Source organism: Pseudopipra pipra, chromosome 5 (assembly GCF_036250125.1).
Source record: "Pseudopipra pipra isolate bDixPip1 chromosome 5, bDixPip1.hap1, whole genome shotgun sequence".
Taxonomy (NCBI): domain Eukaryota; kingdom Metazoa; phylum Chordata; class Aves; order Passeriformes; family Pipridae; genus Pseudopipra; species Pseudopipra pipra.
In genome coordinates this window covers 3,861,798-3,881,312 of record NC_087553.1, presented here as the reverse complement: position 1 = coordinate 3,881,312, position 19,515 = coordinate 3,861,798, and the positions used below count along the sequence as shown (strand labels likewise).

At 40.7% G+C, this 19,515-nt stretch overlaps 1 protein-coding gene across 5 annotated transcripts in view; it reads left to right on the top strand.

Annotated features, from left to right (window-relative positions):
* Nucleotides 1–19,515, top strand: part of ITPR2 (inositol 1,4,5-trisphosphate receptor type 2) — a 270,280-nt gene that overhangs the window by 99,261 nt on the left and 151,504 nt on the right. For all 5 annotated transcript variants that reach the window (XM_064654170.1, XM_064654172.1, XM_064654171.1 and 2 more), the window contains 8 exons: nucleotides 452–610; nucleotides 1,438–1,610; nucleotides 3,432–3,551; nucleotides 3,656–3,841; nucleotides 4,478–4,729; nucleotides 4,947–5,091; nucleotides 6,018–6,168; nucleotides 17,709–17,902. In XM_064654170.1, the coding sequence (XP_064510240.1) occupies nucleotides 452–610; nucleotides 1,438–1,610; nucleotides 3,432–3,551; nucleotides 3,656–3,841; nucleotides 4,478–4,729; nucleotides 4,947–5,091; nucleotides 6,018–6,168; nucleotides 17,709–17,902 (1,380 nt within the window). The remainder of the gene's footprint in view (nucleotides 1–451; nucleotides 611–1,437; nucleotides 1,611–3,431; nucleotides 3,552–3,655; nucleotides 3,842–4,477; nucleotides 4,730–4,946; nucleotides 5,092–6,017; nucleotides 6,169–17,708; nucleotides 17,903–19,515) is intronic.

Genomic DNA, 19,515 nt, shown 5'->3' with positions numbered 1-19,515 from the left:
AAATTTGAAATAAGCGTGCAGCACTGTCCCAATCCTGCAAGTGTTCCCCATATTGGAAAAATTCCAATGCCCTTCTAGACCTCTGGCTTTGTTTGTATGAGGGCAAACTTGCAAGTAAATAAAAATTAATGGTCTCTTTAAGTAGCCTACTGAAATAATTAAAAAAAAAGGGGGGAAAAAGATGAAATTGGACAGCAGTCAGCATAGTCTTCCTTTTCCTTTAATGTATCTCAAGTTAAGGCACTTAACAAACAGTGGTCAAAATTGGGAATAGCAGAAATAGAGAAAGCAATATCAGTCAGGTTGGTGGGAAATCTAAAGCTGAACACAAATGCATAAAGCTGTAATGTCTCAGATTGTGGCCCCACTTGCATTTAGTCAAGACTGTTAATTTAAGTTTAGCAAAAATCTGGGTTTGGTTTTCATTGTCATCAATTCTGATTTTGAGCAGATATTTGGCATCCTCAAAGCTCCTTTTAAGGACAAAGGTGAAGGATCGATGCTGAGACTTGAAGACCTGGGTGACCAGAGATATGCTCCCTACAAATATGTGTTGAGATTATGTTACAGAGTTCTCAGACATTCCCAACAGGACTATAGGAAGAACCAGGTCAGTGGTGTTGAGGGCAATTTTCCTCCTGATTCCTATAATTATATATCCTGGATTTGACATCGCTCTCTGCACTTACAAGTGGGATTCTGTGGTGAAAGGCCTGTTTTTTTGTGGGTTAGTACTGTATGAATTGAAAGTTCAGCAATGAATATCACAAGTTCACCTTGTACTTTTACAGGCTCAAACTGAGACTGGGGTGCACTGCTTCCTTCATGAGCTTCGCACTATTAAAAATATTCTCTTGGAGTCTAGACTATAAAGTGGGAAGTTTGCAAAACTATCTGTTTCTGTGTTTGTAGAGGGATGGCAGTGAATCAGAGCAGAATTTACTCTGTCAGGTAGCCTGATTTCCCACTGCTGGAGACTTCCTGTGAGCAAAAAGGATTTCAGAACATGGACTAAAAGGACTAGAGATAAAAGCTCAAACTGCTGTGTGTGGCTTCTTTGTTTTATTTCTAATGCTTTACAGAAATATTTTTGTCTTGGAAGGAGGGAAAACTCAGGAAAAAAAGCTTTTTAAACGATATAAAAACCTTTTGTTTTTTTTCTTATAAAAAAAATTAGCTGCCATTTCTTGAATTTTGTGTATATTTTCGTGGATTCATTCCTCCGGTATATGAAAGAATAAGAAGAGTTGGTCATCCCTAATATGGAATCTGTTCCTTGCGGTACATATTTTAGGTGTTCAGATGTTCTTTTGTTCAGGCCAGCTCAGAGAGGAAAGTTTTGAGGGTTATTTTGATTAACTGAGCTGCACACCTCTGGTTCTAAAATAAAAACATTACTGCTCAGTGGTTCACCATGGGAATTTTCCTTTTTTTCAGGAATATATTGCTAAGAACTTCTGTGTCATGCAGTCCCAGATTGGTTATGATATTCTAGCAGAAGACACCATCACAGCTTTGTTGCACAACAACAGAAAACTGCTAGAGAAACACATCACAGCTAAAGAAATAGAGACATTTGTGAATTTACTCAGGAGAAATCGAGAGCCAAGGTTTGATGTGGTCCACACAATTTGCTTTTTCTCTATTGATAGGTTTTTGTGTTTGCAGTAGCTGTGAATCTCCCTGCTATTCATTGCTCTGATGTCTCTTTCTCCCAGTTTTGATGTGGCAAACAGAAAAACCCACATAGAAAATATCGGTACTACCTGTCAGTCTTGGGTTTTGACCGTGTCTGCATTTCAGAACTTACTGAAAAGATGGTTTATACTTCACAAGATGGTTTTGAAAATTTCGTCTTACTTCAGATTGGGACAAAGAGATACAAACAGAAAGTTTAATTTCTCCTCTGTGAAACTGTCACTTGTGTTGTTTCCCCTGCCAATAATCTTGATGTAAATTACACAGATGGCAGTTTTTCTAAGCTTTTATTAATACCAGTTTTTCTGCAGGTTCTGATTCCAGGTCAGACCTAGAGCAGTGAAGATCCCAGTAAATGTGTCCTAGACCAAATTTTGTTCCAAATGAAAAATTCTGGCCTTGAACTTCACTCATTTGAATTTTTTTTTATTAGCTTTAGGTCAGAATATAAAAGAAGTGGATTTTTTTTTTTTAAACTGGAAAATCTGTTTTTATGGCTGATAGTAGATGGTCAAAGTTTTTGTTTTGGATTTCTAAGGAAGCGGAATGTATGATATGTACGTGTGTGTGTGTGTGCCTGCTCATATCTGCTCCCCCACCAGCTCTTAAGCCTCTTGCCCAGTTTTGGCTATGTTTGCTAGAGGAGTGGTGGGCTCAGGGATACTTAGTTCCTAGGAGTGTCATGGAAAGAAGAACCTACATAGAGGGAACAAACCCTTTTGATATCTCAGTGAGGCAAAGACTGCAGTACTGTTAATGCACACAGAGGAATCCATGGAAAAGAGACAAAACCAGATACCTCATAAATGCCCCAACTGCGAGGAAAGCCTCAGCCTGAACCTTGTTAAACATCAGAAGACCTAAGATTGAGAGGAAAAATTCATAGGAGACTGAATTCCTTGCAAAACTTCATTGTTTGTGCTTTACATGGAATGACCTCTTTGAATACAGAGGTCCTATGTTCAGCTCCTGCCAGGTCTTCACTCTTCTCTGGTTGCCTAGAGTTCCCTGGAAGTGTTCAAGGCCAAGCTGGATGGACCCCTGAGCAACCTGGTCCAGTGGGTGGCACCCCTGCTCATGGAAGGGGAGTTGGAATTAGATAATCTTTAAGGTTGCTTCCAACCCCTACCCTTCTTTGGTTCATACTTCACTAATTGTTGGCTGTGTCACTTCAGGGATTTTAAAAGGCAGCTTTGGAAGGTGGAGGTGCGGTCTCCTCCAGTGCAGTGGAGCTCCCCAGAGGGCACAAGATGTTCCTTGTCTCCAGCACAAGGAACATCTTCTTGCTACTTGGGTTAGGGATATGTGTGTCACCTGCTGGGGTGATGGATGAGGGTGTGTGCTCTTGCTTTCGGTTCCTGACAAGCATAGTGACCTTCAGTGGAGTTCCCCTGCCAGCCAAACTTGAGACAGCCTCAGACTGCTCTTAAGTTCTGGCACAACCCTTTGACCTTTGATTTGCTGAGAAACGTCACACTTGGGATATTTTTATTTTCTCTCCCTGACTGGTTGTTCAGCACCACTCAGGGTGGCTCTCAAAGCTATTACTCATCTTTTTCTGTTGTGAGTTGCAAAGTATGAATTGGCAAAAGTTGTACATCAATAAATATTGTGATTTGTGCTCCCTTGAGCATCCATACTCCAGTACTGGCTGCTAGGGATTTCTACTGCAGTGTTTCTGAGTAGTATTTTAAATCTCATTTTCTGTTGCATCTGTGTTTTTTTGCCTGCAGATTCTTGGATTATCTGTCGGACCTGTGTGTATCCAACACCACAGCAATACCAGTAACTCAGGAACTCATCTGCAAGTTTATGCTGAGCCCAGGGAATGCTGACATTCTCATTCAGACCAAGTGAGCATCTGTAATTGGAACACAGTACCTTTTTGTTGCCTGCTCTGTTGTTATATCTGTAGCAGTTTGCTGTTGGCTCCATTGTGAATGGTTTGTGTTTGCAGGCTGGTTTCAACACAAATGGACAATCCCTTGGAATGCCCAGTCATCTCAGATGACGTGGATGAAGAGGAAGTGTGGCTTTACTGGATTGACAGTAACAAGGAGCCTCATGGCAAAGCCATCAGACATCTGGCTCAGGAGGCAAAGGAGGGCACGAAAGCTGATTTAGAAGTTCTAACCTACTACAGGTAAAACTGTTTATTCAGGCAAAATGTAAACTCTCTGAAGCCTCCAGTGCTGTTCTTAGTCAGTTCATTTGCCAATATCAAAAAAAGGAAACCAGGTCATACAGAAACTGGGATTAAAAGTTAGTTTCAAGTTTTTCTTGCAGGAGGCATCACAGTTTCTGCTGTCTCTTCCAAGCAAGTTTAGAGTTTCTTTTGCTCATCACAGCTCTCTGTGTCTCTGTCATTTTGCCTCTCACCTTTTCTTTACTGGGCTCTAATTGTAGGTTGTGCTGCCCTGGAAGCAAGGCATGGTCTGAGGGAGGAGTGTCCTGAGGGTCTTGAGGATTAGGGGGAAAGGTGATAACGGAACAATGTCTTATACTGATTGAAAACACATAGTCCAAGTGCTTCAGCCTTCCATTGAACTGTTTCCTTTGACTTCCAGAGGGAGCCCAGTCTTCATGGGAGCTGGATCCTGACATTAGCATTTTTAATGGCAAGTCAATCCCTTGTTTAGCAAAGTCACTCTTGTAATTTTTGAGGCTTTATACCAGCAAGGCTGATATTAGGTTTGTAAAACGAGATTTTGAGGGGCAGTGTTTCATTTCCAACTGCTTTCTTTGAATACCATGTTACTACCTTTTTTTTTTTCTTAAGGTACCAACTGAACCTCTTTGCAAGGATGTGCCTGGACCGCCAATATCTCGCCATTAACCAGATTTCTGCCCAGCTCTCAGTAGACTTGATCCTACGGTGCATGTCTGATGAAAGCCTCCCCTACGACCTCCGGGCTTCCTTCTGTCGGCTGATGCTACACATGCATGTGGACAGAGATCCTCAGGAATCTGTGGTGCCTGTCAAATATGCCAGATTGTGGACTGAAATTCCTACTAAGATCACAATCCATGAGTAAGTTGAAAGTGCTTCAGACTAAAGTACAAAAGCACTTTGTAGGGTTGTTCTCGGGACAAAATGGTTGTAGATGTCTAATGTCAACAAAAGATGTTTCTGTTGCAGAGCACAGAACTGTTAATTGATGTTACTCTTGGAGAGTTCCATGGGTTTTATTTTTCACTCTGTTTTTATAGATGTTTAGTTTTCCTTTTTTCTGTGCCTTGCACTGTAGGTATGATTCCTTCACTGATTCTTCGAGGAATGAAATGAAGACCAAGTTTGCACTAACTATGGAATTTGTAGAAGAGTACTTGAAAGAAGTTGTGAATCAGCCCTTTCCTTTTGGAGACAAAGAGAAAAATAAACTTACATTTGAGGTACTTCTCAGCTATCTACATCCTACTTACAGTACTCCTCATTTCAGCTAAGTTGACATATTTCAAAATAAAGGCAGTTGCAGAATAAATGTTGGTGCAAAATATCCTGAAGAAGCACCGGTTCCTAATTTCAGTGTTCTTGGTGATGACTGTTACTGCAGAAAATTATATTCTTGTCTGCTGTCAAACAGCTGTATTTTTCCAACCCTTCCCACCTTCTCCTGAGATGGTTGCATTTCGGTGGAGGGAGAGGGGATATGTGGGAGCATGAATGGCCATATTCTCTTTCTTTCTACATTAGTGAAATAACGTGTAAGGGTTCTTCAGTATAAGTAAGTACTATTCTCTCTCTAAGATATTACACTGAAGAAAATAACCTAATGCTGTGGTTTAAGTATTGTGTGAAATTCCTGACAGAAACTTTAGATAGGCCTAAATTTTCTGGATTCAAATAACATTGAATAAAATGGAAATGCTTCCAGCTTTTATAGTTCCTTCTCCAACCCACCTCCCTAACTTTGTCACTGCTGCTTTTGGTCACCTGAAATCACCTCTGTTCTTACCACAGTCATCTTATCTTTCTTCTGACTTCCATGTTCCCCAGATGCTGCCTCTTTAAATAATTTCCTTCTTGATCTTAGATATTTTCACAGGTGCAATTGTATCCTTCCAAGCCTTCCTAAATCTCACCTTGGATTTGCTGTTTGCTGTAATTTGACTGGCCAATTGTTTTTGTGTAACTCTGACAGACATTTAATGTCACCTTAGTCCAAGGCCCACTTAAATCAGTGGAGAGACTTGTGCTAATTTGAGTGCACTCAAGATCTGAATCCCTGTGGAAGCTGCTGTGTGAAACGTGGATTGCACAGCTGAACACCATAAAGGTTGTCAATACTTCCTTCATTTTTAATTTCTTTTTCTCATAGGTGGTACATCTGGCTCGAAACCTCATATACTTTGGCTTTTATAGTTTTAGTGAGCTCCTTAGACTGACCCGGACACTGCTGGCAATCCTGGATATTGTTCAAGTTCCTTTATCGTCCTACTTCGAAAGGCTGAGCAAGTTTCAGGATGGAGGTGAGAAAAGTAGCAAAATCTGTTATTCCAGTGTGCAATTAGCTTTTTTAGGTTGGAAATAATTTATGGAACATCTCATTACTCTTTCAAGGTTCTTTATTCACGCATAACCTGCCTACAGGAATGTATTGCAGGGTACATTAAGAAGGTTGGGTAAAAAGGAACCTTCCTGACTTGTGGTCACTGCCTTGGTGTTGCTGCTGCTTTGCTTATTTGCAACTGAATTTTCAGATTTTGTTCTGAGCCTCAGTATTCCTTGCAGTGAACATCCCAAGCAAGTTCAAACAGCAGCTGCCTGAGCACAGTGACACAAATGTTTATCAGTCATCTTAGCACTTCACTGAAAGGGAGAAAAGATGTTATTGGTGCCCCAATTGAAGAAGCACCAGATGGAAGCCCAGAGGAGGATCCTCTTCATGTGTTGGTCAGTTTAAATTATCCTGTATGACCCACTGCCTTTTCTTCTGTGGCTTTCAACTGGGTTGAAGAATGAGCATGCCAGGAAGGTGTCGAAACTTAGCAGTTTAGTTTTCCTCTGTGTGTGGAAGAGAGGTGTGACAGTCGTGTGGGCTGAGGGTCCAGGAGACTGACTGATGGCAAATTTTGTGTTAATATGTAACTGGTGTTGCCAGCCAGCTGGCTCACAGCACCAAAATGGATGAGCTGTCTTGTTTGAAACAATTATTTTGTATTTTCTCTGGGAGGCGTTTTCCCAGCTTTTGAGTTTTTCTAATCATCTTTCTACTCAGTCACTCCCACAGATGTCCTGCAGGAATGTGCCATCCCTTATAATGTTTTCCTTCTTTAAGGTTCACATGCTCTGGGGAAGTTTAGACTGTCACTTTCGTCTCTGAACCAAGATGTTTTATGCTTGATTCTCTTGATCTTCCCTCCATCACTGCCAGTAGACTTTCCTGAAAACTTCTGGAAGTCTTTCCTGCAATGCAGTGCACACTAAGTCCTGCTGGAGCTGGCTGCAGTCCCTCCACAGCACTAGAGGAAAGACTGTATGTTCAGGCACTTGGAATTATGTTTTGCTTTTTTGTCCCTGAAAGACTGCATTGCAGACTCTCTTCTTAAGTGACTCTGGACACAGTTTGACTCCATTGACACTATTGCCAACATGGAACATGCAGATGTGGTTCTTCTGTTGAGTTCTCACTCTGCCCAAGTCTTTAATCCTGATTATACATCTCATTCAATGTTTTTACTCACATTCATTACCCATAAAATCATGTTTCATCCTTAATTCTCTTCTATTTCTGTTGAAGGGTTTCATTCCCCTTTCACACAGATATTCTCTCTGTTAGAAAACTGAGTTGTTGGAACAAGTTACTTGTTTTATTGGTTACCTGTCTTGGTTTTTTATTGTCTCTTTTAACTTAAAATACCAATCTGTTAGGCTGTTAAAAAGGATTAAAGTAGAAATTACCCAAGTCTGGGTTTTCTGAGGTTTTGGAAAACGTGTTGGCATTTTCTAAAATCAGAATGGTCTGTTAATTTTTTTTGGAAAGTGTTTTGTTATTCATACCTTCCATAAAATACAGACAGATGGATTGTTCCCTGCCCTCCTTCAGGATGGTGGGAACCCTCCCTCCAGTCAGGTAGGGGTGAGGGTGACTTCTTCCCTTTAAAAAAGGTTAGTATCCATTCTTCCATATCTCTCCAGACTTTAGCAGGTCCAGTACTGTGTCCCTCCAACACATTAATGTTCTTGGGATGTGCAGGTGTACACAGCTTCTTTTTTTTAAGGAAAACTACCTTCCTTGAGTTGCAAAACTCATTATATTAATGTTCTTTAAACAAACAAACAAACAAAAAGGTAAGATTGTATCTGTTGTGATTTTGTGTATATACTGCAGATATATGGAAGTAAATTATAAGTTTGAGAGTTTATAAAAGTTATGGGGTTTTGTTTGGGGTTTTATGTTTGTTGGTCATTTTGTTTTTTTTTCTTTAAAGCATCCAGTCAGTGATCACAAATGTCTGGGCATTAGCTTAAATCAGTAGGAACACATATTTCATTCTTTGAGCTTAGAGCTTTGAAATGTAGCTCTAAACTCCAATTTTGACAAACACTGACAGCCAATCATGATGCCTGAAATTGCTTATAGATATAAAGAAATATGCTTAAATTTTATCAAGCATTAGAAGTGTGATCCTGTAACTCTAATGTGGGAAAGTGCTACTGAATATCAGCTTAGGCTCTGTATATTTTAATTTTCATTACTATCTTATTGTAAATTTGCACAGAATAATATTAAACGTATATTTAACAGTGATATGTTGTCAATAACTATGCCAATTCAAAAATGCAGTTATTTTCAGATTCTAGGAAAAGCGACTTGAAAGGAGGCTTGACCAAATGAAAATGTCATGTGGTTACTATTCTTCAGCTGTAGTAGATAAAAGGTGGCATCTCTACAGAAGAATTTTGGTTAGGATTTATGTATTTCACATGACAGGTCTTGCCTTTTAGTTTTGTTAAAAAGTAGTGATTTCCATGGGAAAATCAGTGCTAAATAAATTCGGGAATGGATAGGTTGTACTTACTGCCTTTCAATTATGGCCATTGACTTGTTCCAGATCAGTAACAACAAAAACTTCCAATGTCTGGTTCCTGGAATGTGAAGTTGTAGGGAACTGCTGAGCTCAAAAAACTGTAGTCAGGATTTTGGGAAATACATTAATGATGGGTGAAAGAATGTGGTGAGTCTTGGCTGTGGGAAACCTGCCTGGAGTTTTGCACCTCAAAATTGAAACAACCAGATTCTCAACCAGCAACCTGGAGCCTTCTTCCATGTTTAATATTTATTTCTTAAATAGACCCACTTATTTCAGTAAAACTACTGGCTAAGTAAGGAAGTATATATGACAAGTGTTGAACTGTTGAAGCAAATCTGCAAAATGGGATGTATTTTTAGGCTTAGTTGCATGAAGACTTAATTAACCTTTTACCTGAAGATGTCATTTTCCAAGCTTTGCTTAAGTTTTGAGCCACCTTGGTGGCTGAGGTAGTCCTTGATATTTTGTGTGAGTTTTTCTCTATCTTGGTTCTGAAAAGATTCTAAACAGATCATGGAATCATGGTGTGATTTGGGTTCGAAGGGACCTTAAAGACGATTTCCTTCCAAACTCTTGCCATGGACAGGGACACCTTCCACTAGACCGGGTTACTCCAAGCCCCATCCAACCTGGCCCTGGACATTTCCAGGGATGGAGCAGCCACAGCCAACCTATGCCAGTGCCACACCACCCTCATAGGGAAGAATTTCTTCCTAATATCCAATCTACACCTACTCTCTGTCAGTTTGAAGCCATTCCCCCTTGTCCTGTTGTTCCTTATATTAATGTAAATGTTATGTCTTGCTTGCTTTAAAAAGCTTGATTTTAATGCCACTGTCAGTTCCTTCATCCAGAATTAAATTAGCATGCATGTAGTTTTCAGGTGTGACCTTATTTGACGGAGACAGATTGGGGAAAGTTGGCTGGAAACATTTGTGAGAAAAGATCCTGGAAAAAGTAATGATGTGTATTTTTGGAAATGCTTCTTACCTAGATTACATCCTAAAAATGAATTGACTTGAAAATGTTGCAACCAACTTCTTTTTTGTTTCAGTCAGTGTGTCTTAACTTTGAATGATTTTCATGGTTCTTTGAAGCTTTTTCTGTTCCTTTTTTCCTCTTTTTTTAGATTCTAAAAAGAAATAAATATGGAGTTTACAAAATATACTTCTCGTATCCTAAAGAGGTATTTTTTTCGTAAGGACAAAGGGAGGACTTCATTTAGTAGTGCTGTCTTTCTGGCACCTTTAAAGAACATTATAATCTCTTGCAGTTTTAATTAAAAGGTAAAGTCGTCGCTTTTCTAGTAAGTGCACCCTGCTGTATCATTCCAAAGTAAGGAACCAATCTGCCTTGTCCAATACTGCTGATTTAGTCTCTGTGAATTAAAATGCACATCTTTCTCTAGGTGCTATTTGATCTTTCAAATAGCTGATTTTGGTCAAACCATGCAACTACAGTATATGTCAGGTCTGAAGGATGAAGCAACATGGTAGGAGTAGTAGGTGAGCTAAAATGTTTGTCATGTGGCTCAGTGCTATTTGGTTGTTTGGGAATGAGAATAAGGACATGCAAGGAAATACATCCTTGAATTGAAGCTGCATATGTCTTGGGATGCAGGACACAGTGCTGGGCATCAATTGAAAAAGCCCTCAGTGGTGCAAACCTTATCTGCAGACTAAGTCTTTTCCTCAGGAGTTCTATGTAAGTGGCTACAATTTTCCTGAGCCAGAGTCCACTGACATCAATGAGAGTCTTCTGGTTCCCTTTGCTGAGTCTTCTTGAACAAACTGGTTTTAAAAACTACCTGTAATAAGCTCAAATTGCTCCTGCGTCTGTGATTCTCCCATGAAATGTGTTGCTCGTTGAAATGAAATGCATGGAATGCATCATGAAAAGTGTGTGTCGTGCTGCAAGCTTTCATAGAATAGAGTCATAGAATGACCTGGGTCAGAAGAGATGTGAAAGATCATCTTGTTCCAACTCCTCTGCCTGGCAGGGGCACCTTTTACTAGACCAGACAAATGCCAGGAGCTCAGTCCCTCAACTCCAGCTGGGCAAGAAGTTGGGTAGCATTTTCTTCCAGCCCTCTTGGCTGCAAGTAGAGGTGTGTAGTGCTTAGAAGCACCAGTGAGACCACTGCTAGAACTGCCTTTTCTCTGGTTCCTTTGGGTCCTCGGTGATCCAGAAAGACCAGATTTCATCCATGACTATTAGAAATGACTGTGCTGTTTCTCAGCCTTTCACCTATGTCTGTTAGCTGCTCTTTTGTCTAGTTAACAATTGGAAATATCTTCTTGAAGCATACCTTGATTAGCAGACCTAATGAGGCAGTGGCTGTCTGGCAGACTGGAGCAGTAATTTAAACCAGTGATTTATGAGAAAAGAAAGGTTACAAGAGGAAAAAAAGATTTAATCCTTAGGAAAGTTACCTGTGTCAGTCACAGATGTCTGCAGTGAAGCAACTTCAGAGCACTGTCAGACCAAAGGGGAGGTCATTCTGAGAGCTTAATTCTGTGGCATAAACCATTTCTCTTTCCCCCTTATTCTCTCCCTTATCATGAGCCCTGTGCATTAATGTGATTCCAGAGGCCATTGCTCTCCTAGGAATCAATATTCCTCTTACAGATGTAGCTCAGCTAGAAGGCTTGATTCCCATGATGCTTTTTACCTTCAAGGCTGGCATGGTGATGGATGTTGGTATTTTTCCTTTGCCTAATGTCCATGGCATAAAAGCCATGCTTGACACTGCTTTGTGGTTTTGAGGATAGGCAAAATCAACAGAACCTGCAGAATGTCAGGAGGAGGTGAAGTTTGTGGAGTTTCACCATGGTTGGGCAGCAGTGAATTTGTATACAAGAAGGGAAGGCAGGTCAGTGGAGGCTGGAGAGGCCAGAAGCACTCAAGGAGTGGGTAGCAAATGTATGTGCATTGCATATTGTAGTTTTTTTTTTTCCTTTGTTTTGCCTCATTATTTCTGAGGACTATAAAATATAGAAGTGACACCTCACCATGTGCCCTTAATTCCATGCATTAGGTTTTCTGGGAGGCTTACTTGAGAGTCAGCTAGTTATTAAGTGATGAAAAATGGTTTAGTGAAGACATAAAGTGTGATTCTTGGCCTGTTTATGGTAGGTTCTGAAATCTTTATGAACAAATTCTGTAGAAAACCTGTAAAAATTAATACCTCTTTCACAAACAGAGCTGTAAGGCTTAGTGCTTCTGGCAAATAATATACAGCTCTAAAGGGTTTGAAATAAAATGTATTCCTTTAGGTGCTGAAGTATGGTTATTATATGTCTTAAAAATGGCTGTAACTTTTCATGCAGAAAAATTAAACTGCATGAAGCAATGCAGCCAAATCAGCAGAGGCAAAGAAATGTCAAGCTAAAGCTGCCACAGGGTTTTTAATTTTGCCCTTGGTAACCACACATTACTGCACACGCTGTTCCCTGCTGGAGAATCGCCAAGGACTGGTGGTGTTGTGTGCTTTAGGATGACACTGAAGGAAGCTTGTGGTGGAGCAATAGTTTAGGTCTGACTGAAAGCCACAAAGCCAAGGCTGCTTGGAGTCTTGCTGTTCTAAGTACTGCCTTAAAACCTGGTTGAACACACACTGGCACATGGGTTGAGACAACCTGAACCAGTTTTCTGCTGAAAACTCACTTTGATGATGGTAAAATTTTGGACTTTCAGCATCATGGCAAAATCTCTCCCCTAATGTGGTAGTAAGCTTGGAAACCAGCCTAAATCTCCCCCAGCACACTGGCAAAATTCAGTTTTGCCTCACCAGGGCTACAGTGGGTAAAAGTGAAATTCATGGGGAAAAGTGAGACTGGCTGAGGAGGACTGGAAAGGCTTTAGGACTTTGTTGGGTGATAGATGGGGAAGGAGGCCTTCAGGACCTCAACATGACCCGGCCGTGTGCGCTGGCACCCGGAAACCCCCCGTGTGCTGGGCTGCATCCAAAGCAATGTGGGTGAAATTCTTCCCTGTGAGGGTGGTGAGGCCCTGGCATAGGTTGCCAAGAGAAGCTGTGGCTGCCCCATCCCTGGAAGTGTCGAAGGCCAGGTTGGATGGGGCCCTGAGCAACCTGGGACAGTGGAAGGTGTCCCTGCCCATGGCAGGGGATTGGAACAAGGTGATCTTTAAGGTCACTTCCAACCCAAACCCTAGAGTCTCTGATTCTCTATGGCAGCTCCAATGTAGGTACTTACTTTCCAGAAGCATTGAACATCCAGCTTTTCCCATCCCTAATGAAGCTGCTGAGTGTTAAAATCCTTTTGAAAATATAGGCACTTTTTAAAATTCTGAGGAGGGAGATGAGCACTGTGGAAAACTGTTCGAGCTAAAAACAGCTGGGCAGTTTTGAAAACTGAGTCCTGGGAATCCATCTTTGACCCCTCTGTGTTGAGGAAGACTGAACAGCAATGTGAGTAAGAACCTACTGCACAGTTCTCTGCACTTTGTGTGAAATACCTCAAATTCTGTTGGTCCTGGAGCCCAAACTGAGGATTCTGCACAGCAATTGGCTGGGAACAATTTGAAGAAAAGGCATGGATCGCCGGCTGCCTTTGACAGTTGTTTTTCCTACTGAATATGGTATTTTGTCACTTACCATCCATGCTGCATTGCATAGCAGATTGTTGTTTACTTTTCTATTCTGCTTTTAGAATTTTTTGCAACCAGTAAATGACTTATCAAGAAAATATGTTTATGTAGAAAATGAAGTGTCAAATTATCCACTGTTTCGATTACTTGGGTGGTTGCTATTTTTTTCCCCTAATTGACTCCTCTGAAAAGCCTTTCTTCTCAGAGAGGTCGTTGTGTTGTCAATTGTGCCAAATTGTATGAGATTATGTGCTACAGTTTTGTGACAGAAACTGATACTCATTAGGAAGTTGTGATCACCGTAATAAAAAGTAATGAAAAGGAGATGCATAGTTGTCTTTTCAAAACATGACAAGCATTCTTCTCTTTCCAGTTCTTTCAGTGTCTGCCAATCTGCAGCTCCTTTAAATTACCACTTGTGCATAGTGATTTCTTTATGACTAACCTTGTGAGACTGTACATTCAACAGGAGACCTTCCTAATGGGTCCGCTGCTTAGGGAAGGCTCTTGGCATCTGGCTTGTCTTGGCAGACGGGAAGGGAAAACTGGAAAAAAGATCCATAGAGGTTGCCTTGCGTTGTTTTCCTCTGTTGGTCAGTCACAGCTCTGAGCACTTCTGCAGTGGTTTGCCAGTGAGGGAGGTGGCTGCACACACCAACATTGTGACATTGCAATGACCATTGTCTCCCTGCCACGCTTCACAGACTTACATAAACGTTAATACCTTGACCTCAAAGCAAATAACAAAAGCTGAGGTCAGCAGGTTAAGGGTGGCAGTCCCACATGAAGGCACAGCTCAGGCTTCTCTGGCAAAGTGCACACAAAAGTAATCAGGGTTCTCATCTGCTTGCTCTCTCTCCTGATTTAGCTCAGTTAACCAGCTGAGGCAGTAAGTTAATTTTTCTTTGGTCATTGGTATTCAGGAAGCACTTTGGAGCTTTGACTAAGATCAGGGCTCCCTTATTTTAGTCATTGTGTGCCTATGTACTAAGAACTTAAATCTCTTTTATTGAGCCAGTGTATTTTGTCTTGCATTGTTGCAAGCTTAGTGGACATCGTCAGTCACTCTTTAAGCCTCAGTAACCTTCGTGTGTGCCTTACCTCAGAGACACACACCCTTCCCTGCTGAGATAACTGTATTAAAGCCAAGAGGACACAAAAGCATAGCAAGGAGAAGCAGCTCACTAGCAAGACTGCTGTGGGCCCTATGTATGTGAGTGACAGATTTAAATCCATGCTTAACTCAGTCTAGACTTGCAAGGCTGGACAGATAACACTGAGCACTGTGAACACTGATTACCTGGGGGGGGGGGTCTTTTGGAAGAGAAGCTACTCCCCACTCTTTATGTCCATGAATGATCCCCATGGCTTCTTTCACAGAGTAGAGCAGTTCCTCTCAGTGTTGAGACACATCAGCTGCCTCACTGCCAGCCCTGAATGTGCTGGTTGGCTGCTGTCTGCTCCTTAGAGATGGTTACATTTCATCAGCACCCTACAAAACATGGTTGCTAAAATACCTTTCCTGAAAAGAAATGCTGAATTGCTCCAGTTGCTGTAGCATTTCAGCTCTGGGAGTGTTCTCCCCAAGCCTGCTCTGAGTTAGTTGAAAATTATAGTCAGAACCAAGCAGTTAGTTAGAAAGTTTTTGAAAATGGAGGTACTCCTGACACCTTGTCTCACTGCTGTTATTGACAGAAATCATGCAGTATTGAGCCACGACCCATTTCAGCTGTAAATACTGAACTGGATTAAGTAGACTTTTCTCTCACTGGAATCCCTTCCTATGCATTAATGAACTACAATTTGAAATGGCAGGGATAATAAGCACCACCTTAATCATCCCTTTCTTTCCTTCTTCTGTTTGTTGAGAATCAGTTGCATGAAGGTCAGCAGTAAAGGAATGTTGTGGACAGAGGATTTATCCTTGTCAACGAGGCTGTTGGGATTCGCACTGGTTTGTACCATCTTTGACCACTGGTGTTCCGTGGGTAAGGGGAAAGGACAGCAGTAATTTTTTTCTATTTCCTAGATGATTTTCTAGGGTCCAATATTACATTTAGTGCCTCACAGTCTTTGTTATTTCAGGTCTCTCACTGTCCTTTTTAGAGGTGGAGAAGGTGGCCTCCTCATTTATGGGGGTCATAAATGAGAGAGAGTGGCTAATTCCTTGATAATGGAGAGAGTTCAGTCCCCTTCCCTGCCATGCCTGTGCAGCACCCCAGTGACAGCTGAGAAAATAAGCCAGATGTGTGCTCTAGACAAAATCCCAACTTGCTTTCTCCAGGAATTTGAGGTCCACCCAAGATATCCTTATCCAAAAGACTCAAAGTTCTTTGTTAACTTTATACCAAATAGACTTCAGTCTTGAAGGGTGAGCAGGAGCTTTACAAGATAAAGTGGAATTCTTCTGCCTCATTTAGGACAAACTGCAGTTTTATCTAGTTTTTGAAAGAATATCTTCTGGGCTTGTCTTAGACTTAAGTGGTTTAATTATCATTTACCCCATTGAGTGAAGATATTTAATAAAGAATTCCTGAGTGTTCCAAATACCTTCTATTTATATAGAAGGAAAGATCTTCTTTTGAAACCATGTTGTGATGACTTCTCAACTGAGATGTAGAGCAGGGGTATTACATGCCATGAAGCAGCTATGCAATCTACAGGTCTTGTGATGGACATCAGCATCAAGGACAGGATGAAACGAATAATGTCATTTATTTCATTGTTTGAAGATTAAGTAGATGCGAAAAGTCAGTTTAACTGAAGGTACATGAAGGGTTGAAGGTCCTCTGCTTGGGCCCGTAGCTTTACACAGGTGTACTGAGTGGTGGTCAGCGCAAATAAATGTTTAGCACACTGGGAGAAAGGGGTTGGGGAGTGGGAGAGAAAGATATATCCGTACTCTGTTATTCCCAAACTGTTTTATTTGACTTGAAAGGAAAATGCACTGTTTTCATTTTGCCACAAGAAGGGTATTTGGAATGATTTTACTTACTTTATGCTGGTGCAAGCAATTAGAACTTTCTGTGCCTGCCTAAAGTGAGGACCCAGCCCTTAGTTTGATTCTAGCTTCTTTTTCCTGACATCATGCAAACTCAGAAATACATTTCCTCCTCTCCTTTGTAGGGACTCGAAGTGTTATTTTCAAAAGACCAATTCAGAGTGATTGCACACCAGACCAGATGATGAATGGGACCTCAAACCTGACACTAATCTGCCTCATTCACTTTGAAAAAGCAAATTCTTTGTGCCTTGTCCTTTAAAAGTCAGGGCTGAAGTCATCCTCTTTCCCTGCGTGCAGTACTTGAGCTCTGTGGATTGAAGAAAGAAGGGCATAAGAGGAGGATATTGCCAACAAAAATAAAATAGAGCTTTGGCTTTTTACAGCAAATTTTCTGGGAAGAGGGTCTCTTCAGTGGGAGTAAAGCTTGTCCATGGCATGGTGATTAAAGTGCACTAAAAGACATACAAGAACTATTCAGGCTTCTCTCAGCAAAAATCCATTTCCTTCAGTCTTTTCTTTGGTGTAATCTAGGTCTTGGTGCTCTTTCTGTGAAGAGATGCTGTCCTTCCTTTCCTTCTGTCCATTCATTCCTATCTGTGCTTTGCAAGAAAGGAATATAATTCATGTAGGTAGGTAGCGCAATATTCTCATTCTTTCTTCTCCTCACCTTTGTTAGGAGATAGTCATCAATTCACTGAGATGCTTTTCACATCAAAATTCACTATAAAGACCAGTATAATCTGTGGGAACAGAGTTATTTCTTGGTAAATTTTGCTGAACCAGCATCAGTGATAGGTACCATTGCAACTAGACTCGATAAAGTTTCTGCCACATGAGTATAAAATAACTTTTTCCCTCATGTATGACTGACTTATGAAGGGCACTGTGATTACAGATACTAGTTTGACCTTCTGGACAGCCTTCAAGCCTGGCATTCTCCTGTGACTACTTAATTATTCTTAAAAATGGGTTAAACAAACTTCTTTAAGAAATTATTTTAGATGTAGGTAATATACCTTCAGGCAAAAGGAATGGATTAGGTGAACTACTAAGATTTCTTTAGCTCTACTTTTTATGATTTATTGAACACGTTAACAGAGCTCTGGAAATATTTTGGCATATTTTCCACCTGCTGACCTGGAAGGAATCACACCTGTAAGAAATGTCACCTCGGAAAATCAGTGTAGGAAATTTGTCCCTAAACCACTGGGTAATTTGAATTAATTCCTTCTCCTGAGTTTGATCAGGAATTGAGGAGTTCTTTTTTGGTATGCCTGTTGAGACTGGAAGGGGTTTTGATGACATGGGGAAGTGTGTGATATACTCATGGCAAATATATATTTTTTTGTTTAATGCATAGGAAACAACGTTATGAGGACCATCCATGGGGTAGGAGAGATGATGACTCAGATGGTGCTGAGCAGAGGGTCTGTGTTTCCCATCAGCACCCCTGATATACAGCCAAGCATTCACCCAAGCAAGCAAGCCAGCCCTGCAGACAGTGAAGATGTGATAGTAATGGACACCAAACTGAAAATCATTGAGATTTTGCAGGTAATAATGATTGGTGAAATGTTGCATAGCAAACATTTCACAGGACTTGACTTATTCACATAATGGCAAATTCTTGCTATTCACTGGGCTGTTCACTGTAAAAGTAACTCTTTGGTATGAGGAAGAATACTCCTCTGTGTGAACAGCACACATTTGCTTTGTGTATCAAATCCCAACTGCCTTGGGCAGTTCCTTGCTTGTGCCCTGAAGGAATGTTTCAGTGTTTTCTATAAATTCTGTGGATCTGTTGGTACCATTTTCACCTTTGAAGGAGCCCATTGGTTCTGACTTCTCATAGGTGATTTAGATTACTTTATTGTCATCTGAAAGGCTCTCAATTGTTAGAGTATCCTCAGTACTGCCTTCTTTGGTTCCTTTAGTTTAAAACTTATGGTGAAGGACAGTGTTATGAAGTAATCACCTAAATAATACCAGTCTTCTCTATTGCTTCTCATTTTCATTTGCTTCTATGACTGAATTTTTCTCCTTACTGTCTTGCTCTACTGATTGACGCCCGGGAGGATGATTCCAGGACCTTGTCCTATGCATTCCCCGAGAGAATCACATTTTGTCTCATCCTTTCTTTTTCCACAGCACATTCAGTGCAAGAGCACCTAGGATTGGAGAGCGTTTAATCCTAATTTGTTACTTAACCTGTGGTTTGTTGGTTATGGATTTTAGTCACATGGTCAAATTACTGCACATTAGCAAGTTTTCATATGCTGGGTAAATCACAGTAAATGTGCATATATATGATCCTAGTTCACAAGAAATACAAAATAATTCAGTTTCCTTTAATATGCAATGAAGGAGGATTAATTTAAATCATGTTACCATTCATTATTACTCTTAAAGAATATTTTAGATTTATTGTATTATTGTACATAGCTAGTACAATGGTGATTAAAGCAATTCTATTCTAAGAAATATTTCAGTTTATAATAATTTAATTCCCAATCTATCCTCCTATTGCTTTAAGTAAAGGCTTTTTTACTTATGAGTTTCCATTCTGCCCTCAGCCAGAATTAAACAGATGGCCTGAGAGACTTAGTTGACTATGTGTGGACTTGGAAAATTCTTAGTTTTAAAAATCTTACAATTACAGGGTAACTTAATCATGGAAAATAAACAAATCCTATTGCAGTGGGTCTGGGAAGTATGTTTGACTTTAGTTATAAACCAAAGAAACATGTTGCCACCATTTGTCACCTTTCAGATGACCTGTCGCCTCAGCCTTGGTAAAGAAACATGTGCTTTCATCTCCACTGGTTATAAAATGTGTTAAATGCTCTTAAAGCTGTTTGATTGTGTGCTTGCATTTCCTGTGGGCAGGGAGCATCCCTGTGGGATACACTGGAAGTCAGTTGCTGGGCAGTCAGTTCTCCAAGTGACTTAAATCGGTATTAGTGTTTCCAGCCTGGCTATTTGCCTCGCTTTTACCATGTAAAAGTAGCACTTCCAGCTCTGAATTAGGATTTTTCCTGTATGGCTTTCCATTTCCACAGCTGAGCAACAGAAGGGTAGCTGTCAGGCAACTGGGAGGATGACCCTTGAGCCTGTCTTTGCTCTCTGCCCCACTTCTTGTCTTCATGGGGCATTGGAAGTGCAGCTGA